The sequence below is a fragment of the Capricornis sumatraensis genome, chromosome 3 (genome assembly GCF_032405125.1).
Source record: "Capricornis sumatraensis isolate serow.1 chromosome 3, serow.2, whole genome shotgun sequence".
NCBI classification, from domain to species: domain Eukaryota; kingdom Metazoa; phylum Chordata; class Mammalia; order Artiodactyla; family Bovidae; genus Capricornis; species Capricornis sumatraensis.
The window spans coordinates 100,242,118-100,259,965 of record NC_091071.1 but is presented as its reverse complement, the minus strand read 5'-3'; the positions used below and the strand labels follow the sequence as shown (position 1 = coordinate 100,259,965).

The 17,848-nt window shown below is 35.9% G+C and overlaps 1 protein-coding gene across 1 annotated transcript in view; it reads right to left on the bottom strand.

Moving 5' to 3' along the window:
- Positions 1 to 17,848, bottom strand: part of LRP1B (LDL receptor related protein 1B) — a 1,972,098-nt gene that overhangs the window by 960,822 nt on the left and 993,428 nt on the right. Inside the window, exons 10-11 of the mRNA XM_068968462.1 lie at positions 13,717 to 13,860; positions 7,882 to 8,118 (exon numbers count right to left, since the gene is read on the bottom strand). Of these exons, the coding sequence (XP_068824563.1) occupies positions 7,882 to 8,118; positions 13,717 to 13,860 (381 nt within the window). The remainder of the gene's footprint in view (positions 1 to 7,881; positions 8,119 to 13,716; positions 13,861 to 17,848) is intronic.

The following is a 17,848-nucleotide window of genomic DNA, read 5'->3' as shown; positions in this document are numbered from 1 at the left end:
AAACTCACTAGCAAGCTAGAGGCATGGCAAAAAAAAAAGAAATACATGGCACAGAAAGAATGAACCAAAGTTACCTTTTATCCTTTTTTTTTTTTTTTTTTTTTTCTGGCCAGAAAACAACATAAGTGGGAAGCAGGGAAGATTTGATACACTGAATTTTCAGATAGTAAAGAATCTGCCTGTAATGCAGGAGATCCAGATTCCATCCCTGGGTTGGGAACCCCTGAAGACGGAAATCACAACCCACTCCAGTATTCTTGCCTGGAGAATTCCATGGACAGAGGAGCCTGGTGGGCTACAGTTAGTAAGATTGCAAAGAGTCAGATACAACTGAGTGAATAACACTTTCCCTTTCATATATGTGTATATGGTGGAGTCAGCATGCTAATTACCAAACTGAGGCTGTGCTTCTGACTTAATATGACGGAGAGATCTGGTTATTGCCGAAAGGACTGGGATTTGACCAAGTTTTTCTATAGGGTAGGAATATTCACTCTACTGAGTACATTTTAATAGTCAATGAAAGACAAAAACAAAATTATGCTTTAGATAGGTTAGAGTCACATTATTTGACCTATTTGTTATATAGACAATGACTATTATCACTCCCTTAAAATCCTCTCAAAAAGACTAGTTTCAAGGGAACTTGTTCAGCTGGCATTGCGGTATTAACTGTCACCACAATTTGAGCTAGCATATCCATTTTAGAGCTCTCATAGTAAAATCTGTCAAGACTGATTTATCAAATTTTTATTTTTCATCAGAAATTTGTATTAACCTAAGCAAAAGTACAATTATAGTAATGATTATAATACCAGTCCTAGGTTAACAGAGGATTCTCAGGTGGTTTCTGAAGTAATAAAGATTATTTAATGCTAAGAATAATTAAGCAAGTAGGTTGGATGTATTTCTTTCAATTCGTGCTGAAACTTGAAATTTATATAACATGTGCAAAAAGTTCTATTGATCATAATTTTAATGCAACAATCATATTTGCAATAATATTTCATTGGTACTTTGGAGATTATGAAGTATTTCATGTTTGATCTTTTCATAGTGGACTTCACAGAAACTTCTAAGTCTATTCTTAGCTTGTGTGTGTGTGTGTGTGTGTGTGTGTGTGTGGTAAGCTCTTTGTTCATGCTTGTGCATATGTATATATTCCTGTGTTGGGTAGAAATGAAGGGAAAGCTGTTTTTTATGTTTATAGTAACCTATTAGCCACATGGCCAATTCTATTTTTTTATGAATTAATATATTTTAAAACCTAGATTTCATATTCATGCCAACTTTTCAGGGGAAAAAAAAGACATTTATTGACTTAAAGTTTTTTTTTTTTTTTCCAAATATCTCATACACTTTATAAGAAACATCAATAACTATGAGAAATATACAAACTAAACATGAATATAACCAATGTTTTCAGGACTCAAATCTCCAGCAAATTCTGGGAAAACATCTTATTGATAACCAACAAGAGTCAGTGTATACAAACAGGCTATAACCTTGCTACTCAGCAGGACAACAATATCCATTAGATTCTCAAGAGTTGCAAATGCTTGCAAATCTCTACTTCACAGTTTTAATTAGGAAATGTCTCATGGCTGACAAATGTATTCATTATTTCCTTTAATGGTTGGTCAGAGTCTACATCTCCCAGAGTCTTTAGAGCTCTTCTTTATGAAAAAGTTGGAGTTAATGACAGAAAAATGAGACTGATATTCACCTGCAATCTAATAGCAGATAATAAAGGCTTGTTCTTAATTTTAAAATGTTTTGCAAGGCATAATGACTATGTTATGTTCAAGGGAACTTTCTAACTTTCACAATTTATTGATGATATCTCACCATGTTTATTTCGTCAACTATAACACTCAATGAGACACTTGAAATTCTTAAAGATTTATATAATGGTAAAGTTCATTGGAATCCAAGAACAAATGGTGATCTCCAGAAACAAAAATTATTTGGTGTCAATTGAAGACAGATCACATCTTATAATCTGTTTTGAGTGGCTACCCTAATATTGGTTAGAATAGAGGCCTGGGAATATTTTTAGAGTTCTGAAGTGTGTCTTAAGTTGGTGGTTATGTGTGTGTTTGAGTGAGTGTGTGTGTGTGTGTGTGTGTGTGTGTGTGTGTGTGTGTGTAGTGGCAGTGGTGGTAGCAGGTAAGTATTATAATGATGGAGTATCAATTAATAATTAATGGCTCAGGTATAATATATATTTCAACACAAATCTGGAGGAACTGTTGGATTCTAAAACCCTCCAGGGCAGTATGGAGACACTGGAGATGAGACTGAGTGAAGAATACAGTTTAACCCTTCAGATGCTGGACAAGCAATCACAAAAAATCACATAAATACACCCTTTGATACTTTGATTGTATGCCAACAGATTTAAACACATCAATCAGAAGATGTTTTGCCAGAGAGACTGTCTCCTCTTCCTCATGGCTACATTTCTACTCCTATCAAAAAAGAAAGCCTATCTTACATGCTGCCCGAAGTTATTCATTAACTTAATGTGTCTCTAACTTAATGGGTCCTGTCTTCAGTTAAAGGAAGACTCTGAGGTGTAGAGACGTCTACTCACTCCAGATCTCAATCAAGTAGAACCTACCTTAAGAAGTATTAACATGTAAGGTCAGAATAGCAAAGTGCTAAGAGCATAGGCTTTGCATTAGTTCCTGTGGCTATTATTACAAATTAACACAAATTTGGTGACCTCAAGGCTACAGTTTAATTATGGGAGCTATTGAAACTACAGTTTTTCTGTTGTAGCTGCAGGCATTAATAACTTTCAAACTCAGGAAAAAGGTTTTGAGTGATTTTTTTTTAATATACTTTAAGGATATGAAACAATGTGAAAATTTAGTTTAACATGCCTTCTATTTGGATATATGTATCCCAGTAGAATTATCTTATATAGCTTAAAAACAAGTACTGCACTAATAGAGTATATGCAATTATAAATTGAATACTAAGTTATCATTTTCATATTTTTTCCTTTCTGCTGGAAATTCTAATTCATTCTGCCATGAAAAATGCATCTTGGATAATACATCAAGAAGATCAACAGTAATTCAATCTTATAAAGAACATCTGTCTTGTTCTGTTAGAGAAAGTAATGATTATATCCGTAAGAATTGTTACTAAGGCTATTGCCCTGGAATCATACCCCAGGCCCACCCTCCCAGTGCATGCATGCGCGCTAAGTCCCTTCAGTCATGTTTGACTCTTTGTGATCCCATGGACTTTAGCCCACCAGGCTCCTCTGTCCATGGGATTCTCCAGGCAAGAATACTGGAGTGGGTTGTCATGACATCTCCCAGGGGATCTTCCCAACCCAGGGAACAAATCCGTATCTCTTATATCTCCTGCGTTGTCAGGCAGGTTCTTTACCACTAGCTCCACCTGGGAAGCCTTCCCTCCAGGTAACTTTGCAGAAAATCACAACTAACAATACCGTCTGGTTGTTCACAGCACAGAAACAAGAGTCTCACTATAAGAAAACTGTTGCAAACAGGTTCTACTTCAAAAGTGAGACAAATGTCACCCTGCATTTCATTACCATCTTGCATTTGTAAGACCCCTGTCTGTCTGTCTATGATGATGTGAGAGATGATGTGGCTTCCAGCCAAGAGAGACCAGAGGACCATTCAAGGATAGAAAAGAGGTAACACCCTTGTTCCAGGAAGAACCCGCCTACTACCACAAAACCAGTACATATGCTTCCCCCTCGTTAGCCTTACCCTTAAAATCTTGCCTTAATTGTCCCCTGGGTGAGTTCAAATCTGGTACTCTGTGACAACCTAAGAGTGGAATGGGGCGGGAATTGGGGAGAGGTACAGGAGGGAGCGGGCAAACACATATCTATGGCTGATTCATGTTGCTGTACAGCAAAAACCAACACAATATTGTAAAACAATTATCCTCCTATTAAAAATAATTAATTAAAAAAACGCCTTTTGGGCAAGAAGTTGATTTGTGGTTAACTTTCTATCTCTCCATTCTCTGGTCATTGAGTAATGATTGTGTTCCTTCAATCTCAGCTTCAGTTTCATTTTTGACTGCGCAGATCCAAATGGGAGAAGAACCCTCCCCACTGAGGCAGTGGGCCAGGCTGTGTTGAGGTTCAAGTGAGGGTTCATAAGACCTAATTCATAACAGAGTGACGGTAATGGACTGACTCTTTTGGTAACAGTCTGACTCTTTGCAACTCCATGGACTATACAGTCCATGGAATTCTCCAGGCCAGAATACTGGAGTTGGTATCCATTCCCTTCTCCAGGGGATCTCCAAGCCAGAATATTGTAGTGGATCCCGTTCCCTTCTCCAGGGTATCTTCCCAACCTAGGGATCAAACCCAGGTTTCCTGCATTACAGGCGGACTCTTTACCATCTGAGCCACAAGGGAAGCCCAAAGCATGACTAATTTTAATTATCTATCCATTTCATCTATTTTTGCTTCCTGTTGATATCTTTTTATTTTTTTAGAACATTTATTATTATCTTGTTCATTTATATGTTTATTTAATATCTATTTTTCACTACTTGGCTGTCACCTAAATATGAAACTTCAAGCTATTTACCACAGCATTCCCATCACCTAGAACAGCACCTGGTTCAGAGAAGGCAGTCAATGAATATTTATTGACTGGAAGAATAAATAAATCTAGTAATTAACTAAAAGAGATCAAGAGTATAAATGTTACCAGAATTTGGCAAAAGTAATGAAGAGTAAAACAAAATAAAGACTGGTAAATATTTTGTCCTTATAGAAAGTCTATATTTTTTTAAATCACGAATATGCCTTCATTTCATAGATATTTTCCATAATTATTGAGATATTTGCAAATACATCAAATGGATAAGTTTTGCTTTCTTACTCATTTAACTATGTACTGTTTTAATTCACAACTTTACACAAAGACTATGATATGTCACATTTAGGTAGTTTTCAATAAAATAAGAGAAAAACAAAATCCAAAAAATGAATAAAGATATGTATTTTCCTTGAAGTGCTGTTTTTTTTTTTCTTATATCCAAAGAATCTGAGCTTGTAGAGGATATGACCAAGATGTTTATGTTTGATGTAAAATCAGCAAAATCATGAAGCCTAGTACTTCGAACTGTACAAATTTATCTAAGACTCAGAATTTCTATTAAGCTTACAAAATCATTTGTCAAACCAAGCATTAGTTCTCAGTCTTCAGGTTAGTTGATAGAGAATCTAGTTAAATGAGTGAACACATACAGAACTTAACTTTTCTGATCCCAAGAATCACAAGTTGTCATTTGCCAAATGTAAGTTCTGTTCTGACATACTAATCTTGTAGCATAATGTCTATTATTATTCTCCTTACTGATAGGAAATAATATAAACTAACAAAAATTATATTAAGCTATACCTTCTCTAGGATTATTAAGATGCTAAATATATATTCAGGTATGACAATCAACAAAATGTTTTTATAACCTTCCTGCTGCCAATGCACCACTGTACACAGAACATGCCTGGCAGTCAAACAGCTATTTGAGTTGACCTCTGTTGCTATGGTAGAATATACAAAACTCCAATGTCACTGAGAAGATATGGTTATCAAAGTTAGAACTGTTAGCTGGAACATTCATTCATTGCACAGGAACTGACACTTTTTGAAAAGAAACCAAGAATCCTCTATATTACATTTCAGTCCCTCTTAAAAATGTCTAGGTCAAAACAAGAGCAATCCACATGCATGTACTTCGAATATGTAAGTTCATTGTCCTTCTAAAATTGTCAGGTTCCTATTGTCTATTATTGCATTTCAGAGAAAAGTAGGCAGACAGCCTCTGCCTCGTTCAATTTAGAGTAAAAATCTTGACTCTAATTAGACACTCCTTGGTGTTTAAGTCATGGTAAATTTATATTGCCTTAATCAGTAAACTATAACAAAGACAAAAACAAGGATATTCTTCATTTTAGGACTTCATTTGTCACTTGCAGAAGGTATAGCTTTTATCATTAAAGGTTTGGGTTAAAGTGAACATGCAGTGAATGAATCATCTTCTTAGGCTGCCCCCAATTCCTCTACAAGACAGGAGACACCACCATTCATTACCACTCATGCTGTAAATAATTTTAGTCTATTTCTCTACTTTTCTCTACTTTTTCTCTACTTTTCTCTTCCACTATCTGATTCACTCTACTCCACTACTACACTGATTCTCCAAAATATCTTTTCATTCACATTATTCCTTGGCTAAAAATTATTTTCTCTTACTCCTTCAGGATTCTATCCAAACCCTTTCACCTCACCTTTAAGGCTTCTGATATCACCACCTTTTGGGACCCACAGCTGCTCTGTCATCATTACTTGTAAATTAAAACTACACTAGTGACCTATTTACTGTTCCTCTCATCCTCTTTCTTGAGTATGTCTTTTGGTGTTTTGTTTTGTTTTCTCATGGAATTCCTGATGCTGAAGTATCCTCCACTCCCCTTTGATATTCTTCCTTTAAGCTCTAGATCAAATACCACTTTCTTCACAAAAAAGTTCTCTGAGAATCCCCACGTAAAGACAACTCTGGGATTTCCCCCATGGTCCGGTGGTTAAGAATGAGCCTTGCAATTCAGGGGATGCAAGTTTGATTCCTGGTGAAGGACTATGATCCCACATGTCGGGAAGCAACTACTGAGTCTGCATGCCTCTGTGCCACAACTGGAGAGTCCTGTGTGCACCGCAGTGAAAGATCTCATATGTTCAATAAAGATTACGCATGCCACAGCTAAGGCCAAATGCAGCCAAATTTAAAAAAATATATACGTTAAAAAAAAATCTAGAAAAAAAAAGATATCTCTTACTTCCTGTGTATTAAAGACACTCTCCATTAATCATCCATCTCTTTGGGCCAGCTCTGAACTTGTTAAATTAAATGCTACAAAGTCTTTAAATTTTGGAGATGCTTATATTATCTCCAAAGGTAGATTATGAACTTCTTGAAGACAGTAGCCATTTCTTAACATTTGTTTTATCTCCTCGGATAGCTAGTACAGTGTCCTTCATATAATAAGCATATGATTAATGTCCTTAAATTAAGCAGTTTTTAAATATTTGAGAAGTAAGCAAACTGTATATGTGAGGAAACAGGTCTAGAATCATTAGCAACATGCCTAAAGGTAACTAGCTGTCAAAGATATAGTGTGCCTAATTATTACAGATGTTTCCTGCTCATATAAAAGTTATATAATTTTGTTAATTGGTTGGTTGTTCTAAGCCAAGCAATTTATGAAACTCACTGATTTTGATAAAGTATATGCAAATATACTTATATATATGCAATAACATGTATTTATAATAAAAATAGATATAAAAATTTCTGTGCAGATAACTGGACATTTCAAGAGTAACTCTAAAGAACTCAATATGCAATGTCTTATAAAATAAAAAACAATATGCAAGAATTGTGATGACAATGAGGACATTGATATTTTTAATGCACTTTGAGCAACATGACCAACATCCTAGTAAGAATCAAATATTAAAGAGTCTCTGATGTCCTGTTAAATCTTATGTTCTACTGTATAGCATTGTAAACATAAAAGTGTAAATCTACATTTCCCATGAAGGTGGATACAGTGCTCAATTTAATTCCCATAATATTTAAAGCATAGAGGACAATTGCAATTTTATTTTACAATGAAAGTTTTAATAAGCTGATATGTGGAAAAAGCATTAGAAATATTAGTACTAAAGAAAATGAAATTAACAAATATTTTTAAATCAACAGTCACTTGGGTTCTTCTTAAATTTAGCTTGACAGACATTAGATTTATCCTTTTAAAATGCTTTGTCTGTGGGCAGTCTGAAATCTGTGTTACTCATTGTCACTTACCATCTTTCAGGATGGTTTCTCGCTCTGTGCCATCTATTTTCTGCCGGCCAATTAGGAAACTGGTGGTGTCAGCAAAGTAGATATAACTGGTTTCTGCATGAAAATCTAAAGCACGTGGGTTTACCAGATTCTCTATGGGGATCATGTATTCATCAGCTATTTTGGTATTCAAGTCCATTCCTCTAACAATTCCTGGGCGTCCTTTCCCATAAAAGAGGAACAACTCATTCTTTGGTCCTGCAGAAGAAAGATTACAAACATAAACAACTGATGCTGCCTAATCTTCTTTAAAATGCATAATGCCACTGTTTAATTAACTGGCACAATTAGTGTTTTTTCAATTCAATACCAAAAATTAAACCCTAAAATATGCCAAATGTATCTTGATGTAAGAAGGCCAGCCAGCTAATTGTATTACTTTAATTCAAACAGAAATTACTTCCATGAATAGGTTATATTAAGTTATTTATTCTTTTGTCTGTAACTGTCTATATAGCAAAAACATGATAAATAATTGATAACTTGTAACTGTCAAATGGACATTTATGGAAACATCCAGCACATTTAATTTTACAACTCATTACAATCTATCTAACACATCTGTAGATACTAACTGTAGCATTCATTATGTTTGACAATGTTGAAAACTTCAGAATATTTAAAACATGCCCCCTACTCAGAATTTGCATTGTAGACTGACAAGGGAAGCAAAAATAATCACACACTATCACATAACTTGCACCAAATATATTAGTTTGCATGAACATGTGGTTTATTTCTTTAAGAAATGAAATCAAATGCCAGTTACAGCATCACCTCTTTTTCCATATCTTAATTAGAACTTTAGAGGTTAATGCTGTCTGCCAGTAACTGACATACAACACAGCCTTTATCAAAAACTAAAGAAAACAAACTCTGTGTCCTGGGTTAAAATGCCAGGATCAAGGAATTTTTTTCTAGAGAATGAATGAAATTATTTTGATGTTTATATGAAACTACACACAAGGCTCTCCTATTGCTAGGGCACATTATACTTAGTTTAGTTATATAATTTGAAGGGAAAATTTCATACAGAAAGGAAAACATAGCAAGTTTCATTAAAACTGAGGATACATAACACTATTATATTTGGATAAATATATCATAAATGTGATTCCTATTAACTTAAAGTAACTACATTATTAAAATTTGGAGAAAAAAAACAAAGTATTTACTCATAAACACACCTTCAATGTAAACTATATTATCATTTTATATATTGTCTCTTATTTTCTTTCAAAATTAGTGTAAATGAATATAGTGCTGTGCTTAGTTGCTCAGTCATGTCTGACTCTTTGCGACCCCATGGACTGTAACCCACCAGGCTCCTCTGTCCATGGGGATTATTCAGGCAAGAAAAATGGAGTGGGCTGCCATGCCTTCCTCCAGGGATCGTCCCAACCCAGGGATCGAACCCAGGTCTTGCACACTGTAGGTGGATTCTTTACCATCAGAGCCACCAGGGAAGCCCATATTAAATATAGAGTATATATAATTGTAATATTTAAAGAATAAAAATAAAACATATCTCATATTCTCATCTTAAGAATATCTCCAGGATGTTAGAATGCATATACATGTCCCAAATCTATTCCCTTCCATCCCAGAGACCAATTTCTCTGGTAATATACAATAAAATGGTTATTGTGTTTATTACATAATTTTTAGAAGTTTTGGCACATACGTTGTTTGTATTTCTCAACAGTAGATTGCTTGACTTTTGCATGTTTGAACTGCATGTGTGCTATGAGTTGATTTTATTCTTATTATATACTTGATATTCATTTCTGCTTGTTACAGTTCTTATTCATTCATTTTCATGGATATATTATATGCCTCTGTGTGACTATTTTTAATTTATCTAGCTATTTTCCTAATGTATATTAGTAAGAAGAGGATACTTTTGCATTCTGTTTTTATTACTAAATCTTAGCATTAAAATATATCCTATGTTGATCCATTATTTTAAGTCTTAACATTTCTTAACTATAGTCAGTCTAATATATGATAATTTGTCAAATCATTCCTCAGTTGATTTTATCTTCCTCTTATAATAACACTTAGATATGCATTTTTTCAACCTGATATTTTATATATTTTCTTAGATGATCCCTTAGGATATATTTCCAAAACTGGAATTACTGGTTGAATAATATTAACAGCCCTCTTCTTCCTCATTACTCTTACAACCACTCAGTGTTTACCTACTTTTTATTTTTTAAAAACAATATCATTGTACACTATTAAAAAGTAAATTAATTTGAAAATTAACATTTCTGTGCATTTCCTACCAACATTATATACATACTTTATTTTTTAAACCAGATCTTAACTATACATTTTAGCACTTAAAAAAATTTAACAATAATTTTTTCTGTTATTAAAAGATCTTCAAAACATTCTTTTCAGTGGCAGTATCATGTTAGAGAGGCAGTATCAATGGCAGTATATTGTTAGTGAGGCAATATAATATAGTCAGCTCCTTACCTATTGTAGGATAGTTAGATGGTTTCTGGGGTTTTGTTATCATACATGCATTTACAGTGGATTTCTTTAGTCAAAAGTAGATGCTAAAGGATGTTATCAGTTTTGTGTCTTTTGTATGCATTATCAAATGTCTTTCCAAAAGTGATATCAATTTATAATACATAATATAGTATATTATATATAGATTTTTCAGTTCTATTAGTAATGCATAAGAAAACTGGTTTCTCAATACTCATTTTTGCTAACATTTATTTCTTCTAACCTATATTTATTTTTAATTGATGCTTTAATTAGTAATTGGTAGACCTCATCAGTTTAATATGTGTGTATGTGTGCATGCATATTTTAAACAAGAATGGTAACTGTTTTCCCATTGTTTTATTCAGGTTTTTTTTTTCAATCATTGGGTACCTTAACTTTCTTTGAATGTGTTTTCTTCTATTGTAGACAACTGAAAACTAAAAATTACACTCCACAGACACTAATATAGCCATGGCTCTAATTTTTATTTAAGTACCTAAATCAAAGTTAAGTTAGTACAAGATATACTAACTTGAGTTTGGAATATGAAAATGAGACCATCTTTGGCTGCTTCTGCTGGTATTCATCTAATGGAGAAACTGAATTTTTCACTATTAATCTTCTATTGTGTATATCAAGTAGCAAGGAAAAAGGCATCTTTTGATTGTGCTTTGTTTTGTTTGCCAGTATATTTAATTTCTGAAGCTAATAGTTATGTTGCAAACTTCTTAATCAGTAGAACTCAGCTAAAATTGTGTTTTTGAAGTTATCATTACCATTTGTGGCCTCCTGATACCCTAGCTTCTGATGGTAGGGTAGGTGTTGCAGCTTAAGCCAGGCTAATCTGTGATGGCTATGAAAGGAAAATTCCTGAGTCAGTCTAGATGCTACTGGTTCAGGCACCTCAATGACTCTGTAAGTACCTATCTATTTGTGTTCGATCCTTTCTGCTTAAAGTAGATATTGTTTCTGTTAATTTAAATGTTAATTTAATTTACCTTGATTGAGGGCTTCCCAGGAGCACTAGTGATAAAGAATGTACCTGCCAATTCAGAAGACATAAGGATGCTGTTGGATTCCTGAGTTGGAAAGATCCCTTGAAGGAGGAAATGGCAGTATTCTTGCCTGGAAAATCCCATGGACAGAGGAGCTGGGAGAGCTTTACAGTCCAGAGTCACAGAGTCGAGCCTGACTGAAGCGACTTAACACGCACGCAGGTACTCTGACTGATCACCCTGTTAGAGACAACTGAAGCTTATGAAGCTCTGCTCTTAAATTTTCCCTCCAAGCACGTATGCATGTAAAGTTGGGTTAGTACTCAGGGTGTACTAGCTTGAGTTTGGAATGTGGAAATGAAACCGCCTTTTACTGCTTCTGCTGATATACATACACCTAGTGGTCGGAGACGGCAATGGCACCCCACTCCAGTACTCTTGCCTGGAAAATCCCATGGATGGAGGAGCCTGGTAGTCTGCAGTCCATGGGGTCGCTAAGAGTCGGCCATGACTGAGTGACTTCACTTTCACTTTTCACCTTCATGCATTGGAGAAGGAAATGGCAACCCACCCCAGTGTTCTTGCCTGGAGAATCCCAGGGACGGGGGACCCTGGTGGGCTGCCGTCTATGGGGTCGCACAAAGTCGGACACAACTGAAGTGACTTAGCAGCAGTAGCAGTGGTGGAGAAACAAATTTTCCACATCCCTCTTTTTCTTTTGTGTATGTCAAGAGGAAAGGAAGAGGGTCTTTTTGTTTGGTTTGCCCGTATAACAAACATGTATATTCACACCTACACATGCACATAGAGAAGGGGACGACAGAGGATGAGATGGCTGGACGGCATCTCTGACTCAATGGACGCGAGTCTGAGTGAACTCCGGGAGTTGGTGATGGACAGGGAGCCCTGGAGTGCTGCAATTCATGGGGTCGCAAAGAGTCGGACATGACTGAGCGACTGAACTGAACTGAACTGAACTGAAGTGTGCATGTTTATATTTTTGTATGACATGCCATCACTTTCGAAGTGGTAACCAGAATGCCTTAAAGTCTGGTTACACACACGCACACACACACACACATCATCTATCCTGAGGCTTCTGACACAGTGTCCTCAATTATCTAGAGGACTTTTTGCACATCAGAGTTGGTGTCTCTATAATATTCCTAGCATTTGCTACAAAGTTAGAAAATTTAAAACAGTACAAAAATGCATATATTTTATCACAGTTAAGCCTTTTGAGTTCTTAATTTAAAAGTACTTATGCTATGAATTCTAACCACTTAGATTTAAAATTAAAATAAATTTAGAGGTCTCATCTCACCATCTTTATCAAGCCAATGGCAAAAAGGTAAAAGAGATGGCAGAACAGTGACCACAGAAAGAGAGCACAGACAGGAAAAAAAAGGTCATGATGAAAGAGAGGTAAATATTAAAAAGTATGGTTTTGGGGAAACATTTAAAGACTGTTAATCTCAACATGGATAGCATTTCTATGAGGGATATTATTATATCTGATTATGAAGACCTTAATTATACTTGTGCAAAATTTAAACTTAACAAAAGTTAAGAACAATTAAATATACACTGTAAAAAGCAGACATCATAACCTTAAAAATTATGGTATTTGGGAAACAGACTGATACTCTCGACATGGATACCATCTCTGTGAGGAACATTAATACTATATCTGACTATGAACAATTAAGACCAATGACATTTTTGGCATATATCAGAAATAAAACAAAGGTCTACCTACTAGAAAGCTTTTCAACAAAATTATTAAAAGATTGATATTTAATTAGTATAGCTCTGGTTACATGGAAAATGAACTAATAAAATAAAATTCACCCCCCAATGCTGGTAAGGTGAAGTATTACTTTATGTGGATTTCTGTTGGACTAAACAACACGCCTATTATTAGAAGCAGCATCTTGGTTCAGAAAAGAGAAAATCTGGCCAACCAATGACTGAGGCTCATTAGATCACAAACATTTTTTAGGTAATTAAGGAAAAGATTTCCTAAAAATCTTCCCTTAAGTATGTTTCCCAAAGATCCATAAATTTAGTGACTCTACAGTCCAGTTAGCTTTCTAATTCACATTACCATGCACATACAAAAGAAAAAATAAACCTAAATATTGATTTTGAGAAAAATGGCTGGTATACATTTCACAGCGAATTTGACCTGGTGATAGCTCACATTTAGCTGACGTTGATGCTCCTAATTAATACTAAGAATCCTACTCTGAAGCATTAGCTGCTGGCAAATGTTTGATTTTCAATAACATACTTTTGCATGATCTGCCATCACTTCCCAAGTTGAAGCCAGTCCTGCAGCGACAGGTCCGTGTTTTGTAACTGCTGCTGAGCAGACAGATGTGTGAACATCCCCCTGGCATTCCATATGGATCCACTTCACACGCATGGCTTCTGACTACAACAAATGAAAAACAGCATGCTTGAAATTCTCCAAAGGAGATATAATTACATGCATCAGTATGTTGAAACTTTGACAGCACAGAAGAGGGAATTCTAGAAAAAAAATATCTATCTACTCAACTATATCATATCATAATCAGTTTAAACCCCATGGAAGGTAGGGATTTGCCCAAATGCTTCTAAGGCTACCTTTAAAAAAATTTTAAGAAGTAAAATGCTTTTATATTAATCTAACCTGTGAACATGCAAACCAAATAAAAGTAACATGATTTTTTGGTACATGTTTATCACACTTAAAAAAAAACCAACATTTCTGTGACAAATACAAAAAAATACTGCTAAAATATCCCAGGTTTGTAGTTAAAGCAGAAAAGAATTTCTTCTGAAATAATCTACTATTAGACATAGTGACTGACTTACTGACACCGCAAAGTGTCTGACTCTTTGCAAGCCCATGTACTATAGCACACCAGGCTTTGCTGTCCATCACCAACTCCTGCAGCTTGCTCAAACTCATGTTCATTGAGTCGGTGATGCCATCCAACCATCTTATCCTCTGTGGTCCCCTTCTCCTCCTGCCTTCAATCTTTCCCAGTATTAGGGTCTTTTCAAATGAGTCAGTTCTTCGCATCAGGTGGCCAAAGTATTAGAATTTCAGCATTAGCATCATTCCTTCCAATGAATATTCAGGACTGATTTCCTTTAGGATTGACTGGTTTGATCTCCTTGCAGTCCAAGAGACTCTCAAGTGTCTTCTCCAACAAAACAGTGCAAAAGAATTAAATTTTCAATGCTCAGCTTTCTTTATGGTCCAACTCTCACTTCCATACATGACTACTGGAAAAACCATAGCTCTGACTAGATGGACCCTTATCAGCAAAGTAATGTCTCTGCTTTTTAATATGCTGTCTATATTTGTCATAACTTTTCTTCCAAGGAGCAAGTGTCTTTTAATTTCACAGCTGCTGTAACCATCTGCCATGATTTTGAAGTGCAAAAAAAAAAAAAAAAAATAGTCTCTCACTGTTTCTATTGTTTTCCCATCTATTTGCCACTAAGTGATGGGACCAGATGCCATAATCTTGGTCTTTTTAATGTTGAATTTTAAGCCAACTTTTTCACTCTCCTCTTTCACTTTCAAGAGGCTCTTCAGTTCCTCTTCACTTTCTGCTGTAAGGGTGGTGTCATCTGAGGTTATCGATATTTCTCCCAGCAATCTCGATTCCAGCTTGTGCTTCATCCAGTCCTGCATTTCGTATGATGTACTTTACATAGAAGTTAAATAAGCAGGGTGACAATACACAGTCTTTATGTACTCTTTCTGGTTCTAACTGTTACTTCTTGACCTACATACAGACTTCTCAGGGGGCAGGTCAGATGGTCTGATATTCCCATCTCTTTAAAAAATTTCCACAGTTTGTTATGGAAACTCACTTCAGTATTCTTGCCTCCAAAATCCCATGGACAGAGCAGCCTGGTGGGCTATGGGATTGCAAAGAGCTGGACACGACTGAATGACTAAGCACACAAGCACACTAAACTAGAATAAATGTGATTCAGCGATCACCTTTATTGAGAAATGCTGAATTTTTTTTCAATTTTGTATTCATTGTCATTTGGAGAATCCTCCCACACATGAATTGTGTGTGTGGGTGTGTGTGTGTGTGTGTGTGTGTGTGTGTGCATAGTAACTGTTAAAGGAGAAGGTTGAGTTTGTATGTAGGTATTATGGAATAGTAGAATATTTCATGGGTGTAGAAATTAGAGAAAAACAAAACAAAAAAATAGGAAAAGCACTAGGTGGAGAAGATAAGAAAAAGAAACAGGTCAAAGAGAAAAGGAATAAAATCAGTAAGATTTTTATATGATTGTAAGTACATTTCTTTTTAATCACCACTTGGAATTGTGATGAATAATATGATAATTTTCTTCTAATATTAAAACTTATGTGCTTTTGAAAACTATGCTATGCTTTTTATGTTCCACATTCTCTAAATGAAAAGATAGCTGGAGTGTAGTTTAAATATCTGTTTTGCCCAAAAGCATTCACTGCAGATGGTGACTGCAGCCATGAAATTAAAAGACGCTTACTCCTTGGAAGAAAAGTGATGACCAACCTAGATAGCATTTTCAAAAGCAGAGACATTACTTTGCCGACTAAGGTCCATCTAGTCAAGTCTATGGTTTTTCCTGTGGTCATGTATGGATGTGAGAGTTGGACTGCGAAGAAGGCTGAGCGCCAAAAAATTGATGCTTTTGAACTGTGGTGTTGGAGAAGACTCTTGAGAGTCCCTTGGACTGCAAGGAGATCCAACCAGTCCATTCTGAAGGAGATCAGCCCTGGGATTTCTTTGGAAGGAATGATGCTAAAGCTGAAACTCCAGTACTTTGGCCACCTCATGCGAAGAGCTGACTCATTGGAAAAGACTCTGATGCTGGGAGGGATTAGGGGCAGGAGGAGAAGGGGATGACAGAGGATGAGATGACTGGATGGCATCACTGACTCGATGGACGTGAGTCTGAGTGAACTCGGGGAGTTGGTGATGGACAGGGAGGCCTGGCACGCTGCGATTCATGGGGTCGCAAAGAGTCAGACACGACTGAGTGACTGAACTGAGTTGATTGCTTTTACTTTCCAATCTCACCCCATTTCTACACTAGAGAACATCTTTTGTTAGCTAATTAGCAAGTCTGCACTTTTTAACTTTCTTCACTACTTTTGCTCTGTCCTTTGGATCATGCCCATCAGCATATAAATCTGCCATTGCTTCTGCATCTCGGAGGGAAAATACTTCTTTTAATCTTAATTCTCCAAGCAATCCTTCAATCAGCTCCCCATTTCCCTGCTTCAACTAATATCAATACTTTTCAAAGTTATCCATGCTCATTTTGTACAATTTATTTCTTTCCTTTCTCAGATCCATTCTAACCAGACATTCTCCTCACCACAAAATTGCACTTGTCAGATCCCTACGAGCTTCACACTGTTGACTATTGAATCCAATGGCCAATCTATAGTTACTTCCTTGGTGATCACATCCATTTTACTTTCTTTTAAAAGGAAAAAAAAATGTCATCTATATGCCAATGATGCTCAATTGCTATGTCTAGCTAGGATTTTCTCCAGAAATCCAGTCTTGTATATTCAAATAGCTTCTTGATATCTCCTCCTGAATTTATGATAGGCATTCAAAACAATATGTGAATATATATATATATCTTATTTGCACCCAATTTGCTCCAAACTTAGTTTTCCTAAATCTCAAAAATAACTTGGTTATTCCAATTACTCAGCCCAACACATTGTCATCACCTTTGTTTCTCTTTTAAATGTGCAACTCGTATCAAATTCATCAGGAATCCTGTTGGTTATGCTTTCAAATATATCCTCAGTCTACTTTTCACCACCTTCATTGCTACCATCTTGGTCCAATCCACCGTCATCTCTAACCTTCCATCTTTGTTCCCCATAGCCTACTGTCAACATAGCAATCCTACTGGTTTCTTTAAAAAGTAAGTCACGTTTTGAGACTCCTCTATGTAAGGCTTCCTAAGGACTATCCATGTCATGCAAAGTATAAGCAAACTTTTTTATAACTGTCTGTGGGGCCCTACTAGTTACTGTTCCTCATTTTTCCAACTTAATTGCCTGCTTCTCTTCCTTCTGTTTGCTCTGCTTCAGACATATGGGTCTCCTTACTGCTCACTGAACTATCCACTATCCAAGCATGCTCTTCCTCATTGAAGCTCCAATACTTTGGCCACCTGATGTGAAGAACTGACTCTCTGGAAAAGACCTGATGATGGGAAAGATTGACAGCAGGAGGAGAAGGGGACCACAGAGGATAAGATGGTTGGATGGCATCACCAACTGGATGGACGTGAATTTAAGCAAGCTCCGGGAATTGGTGATGGACAGGGAAGCCTGGGGTACTGCAACCCATGGGGTCACAAAAAGTTTGACCCAACTGAGCTGACTGATC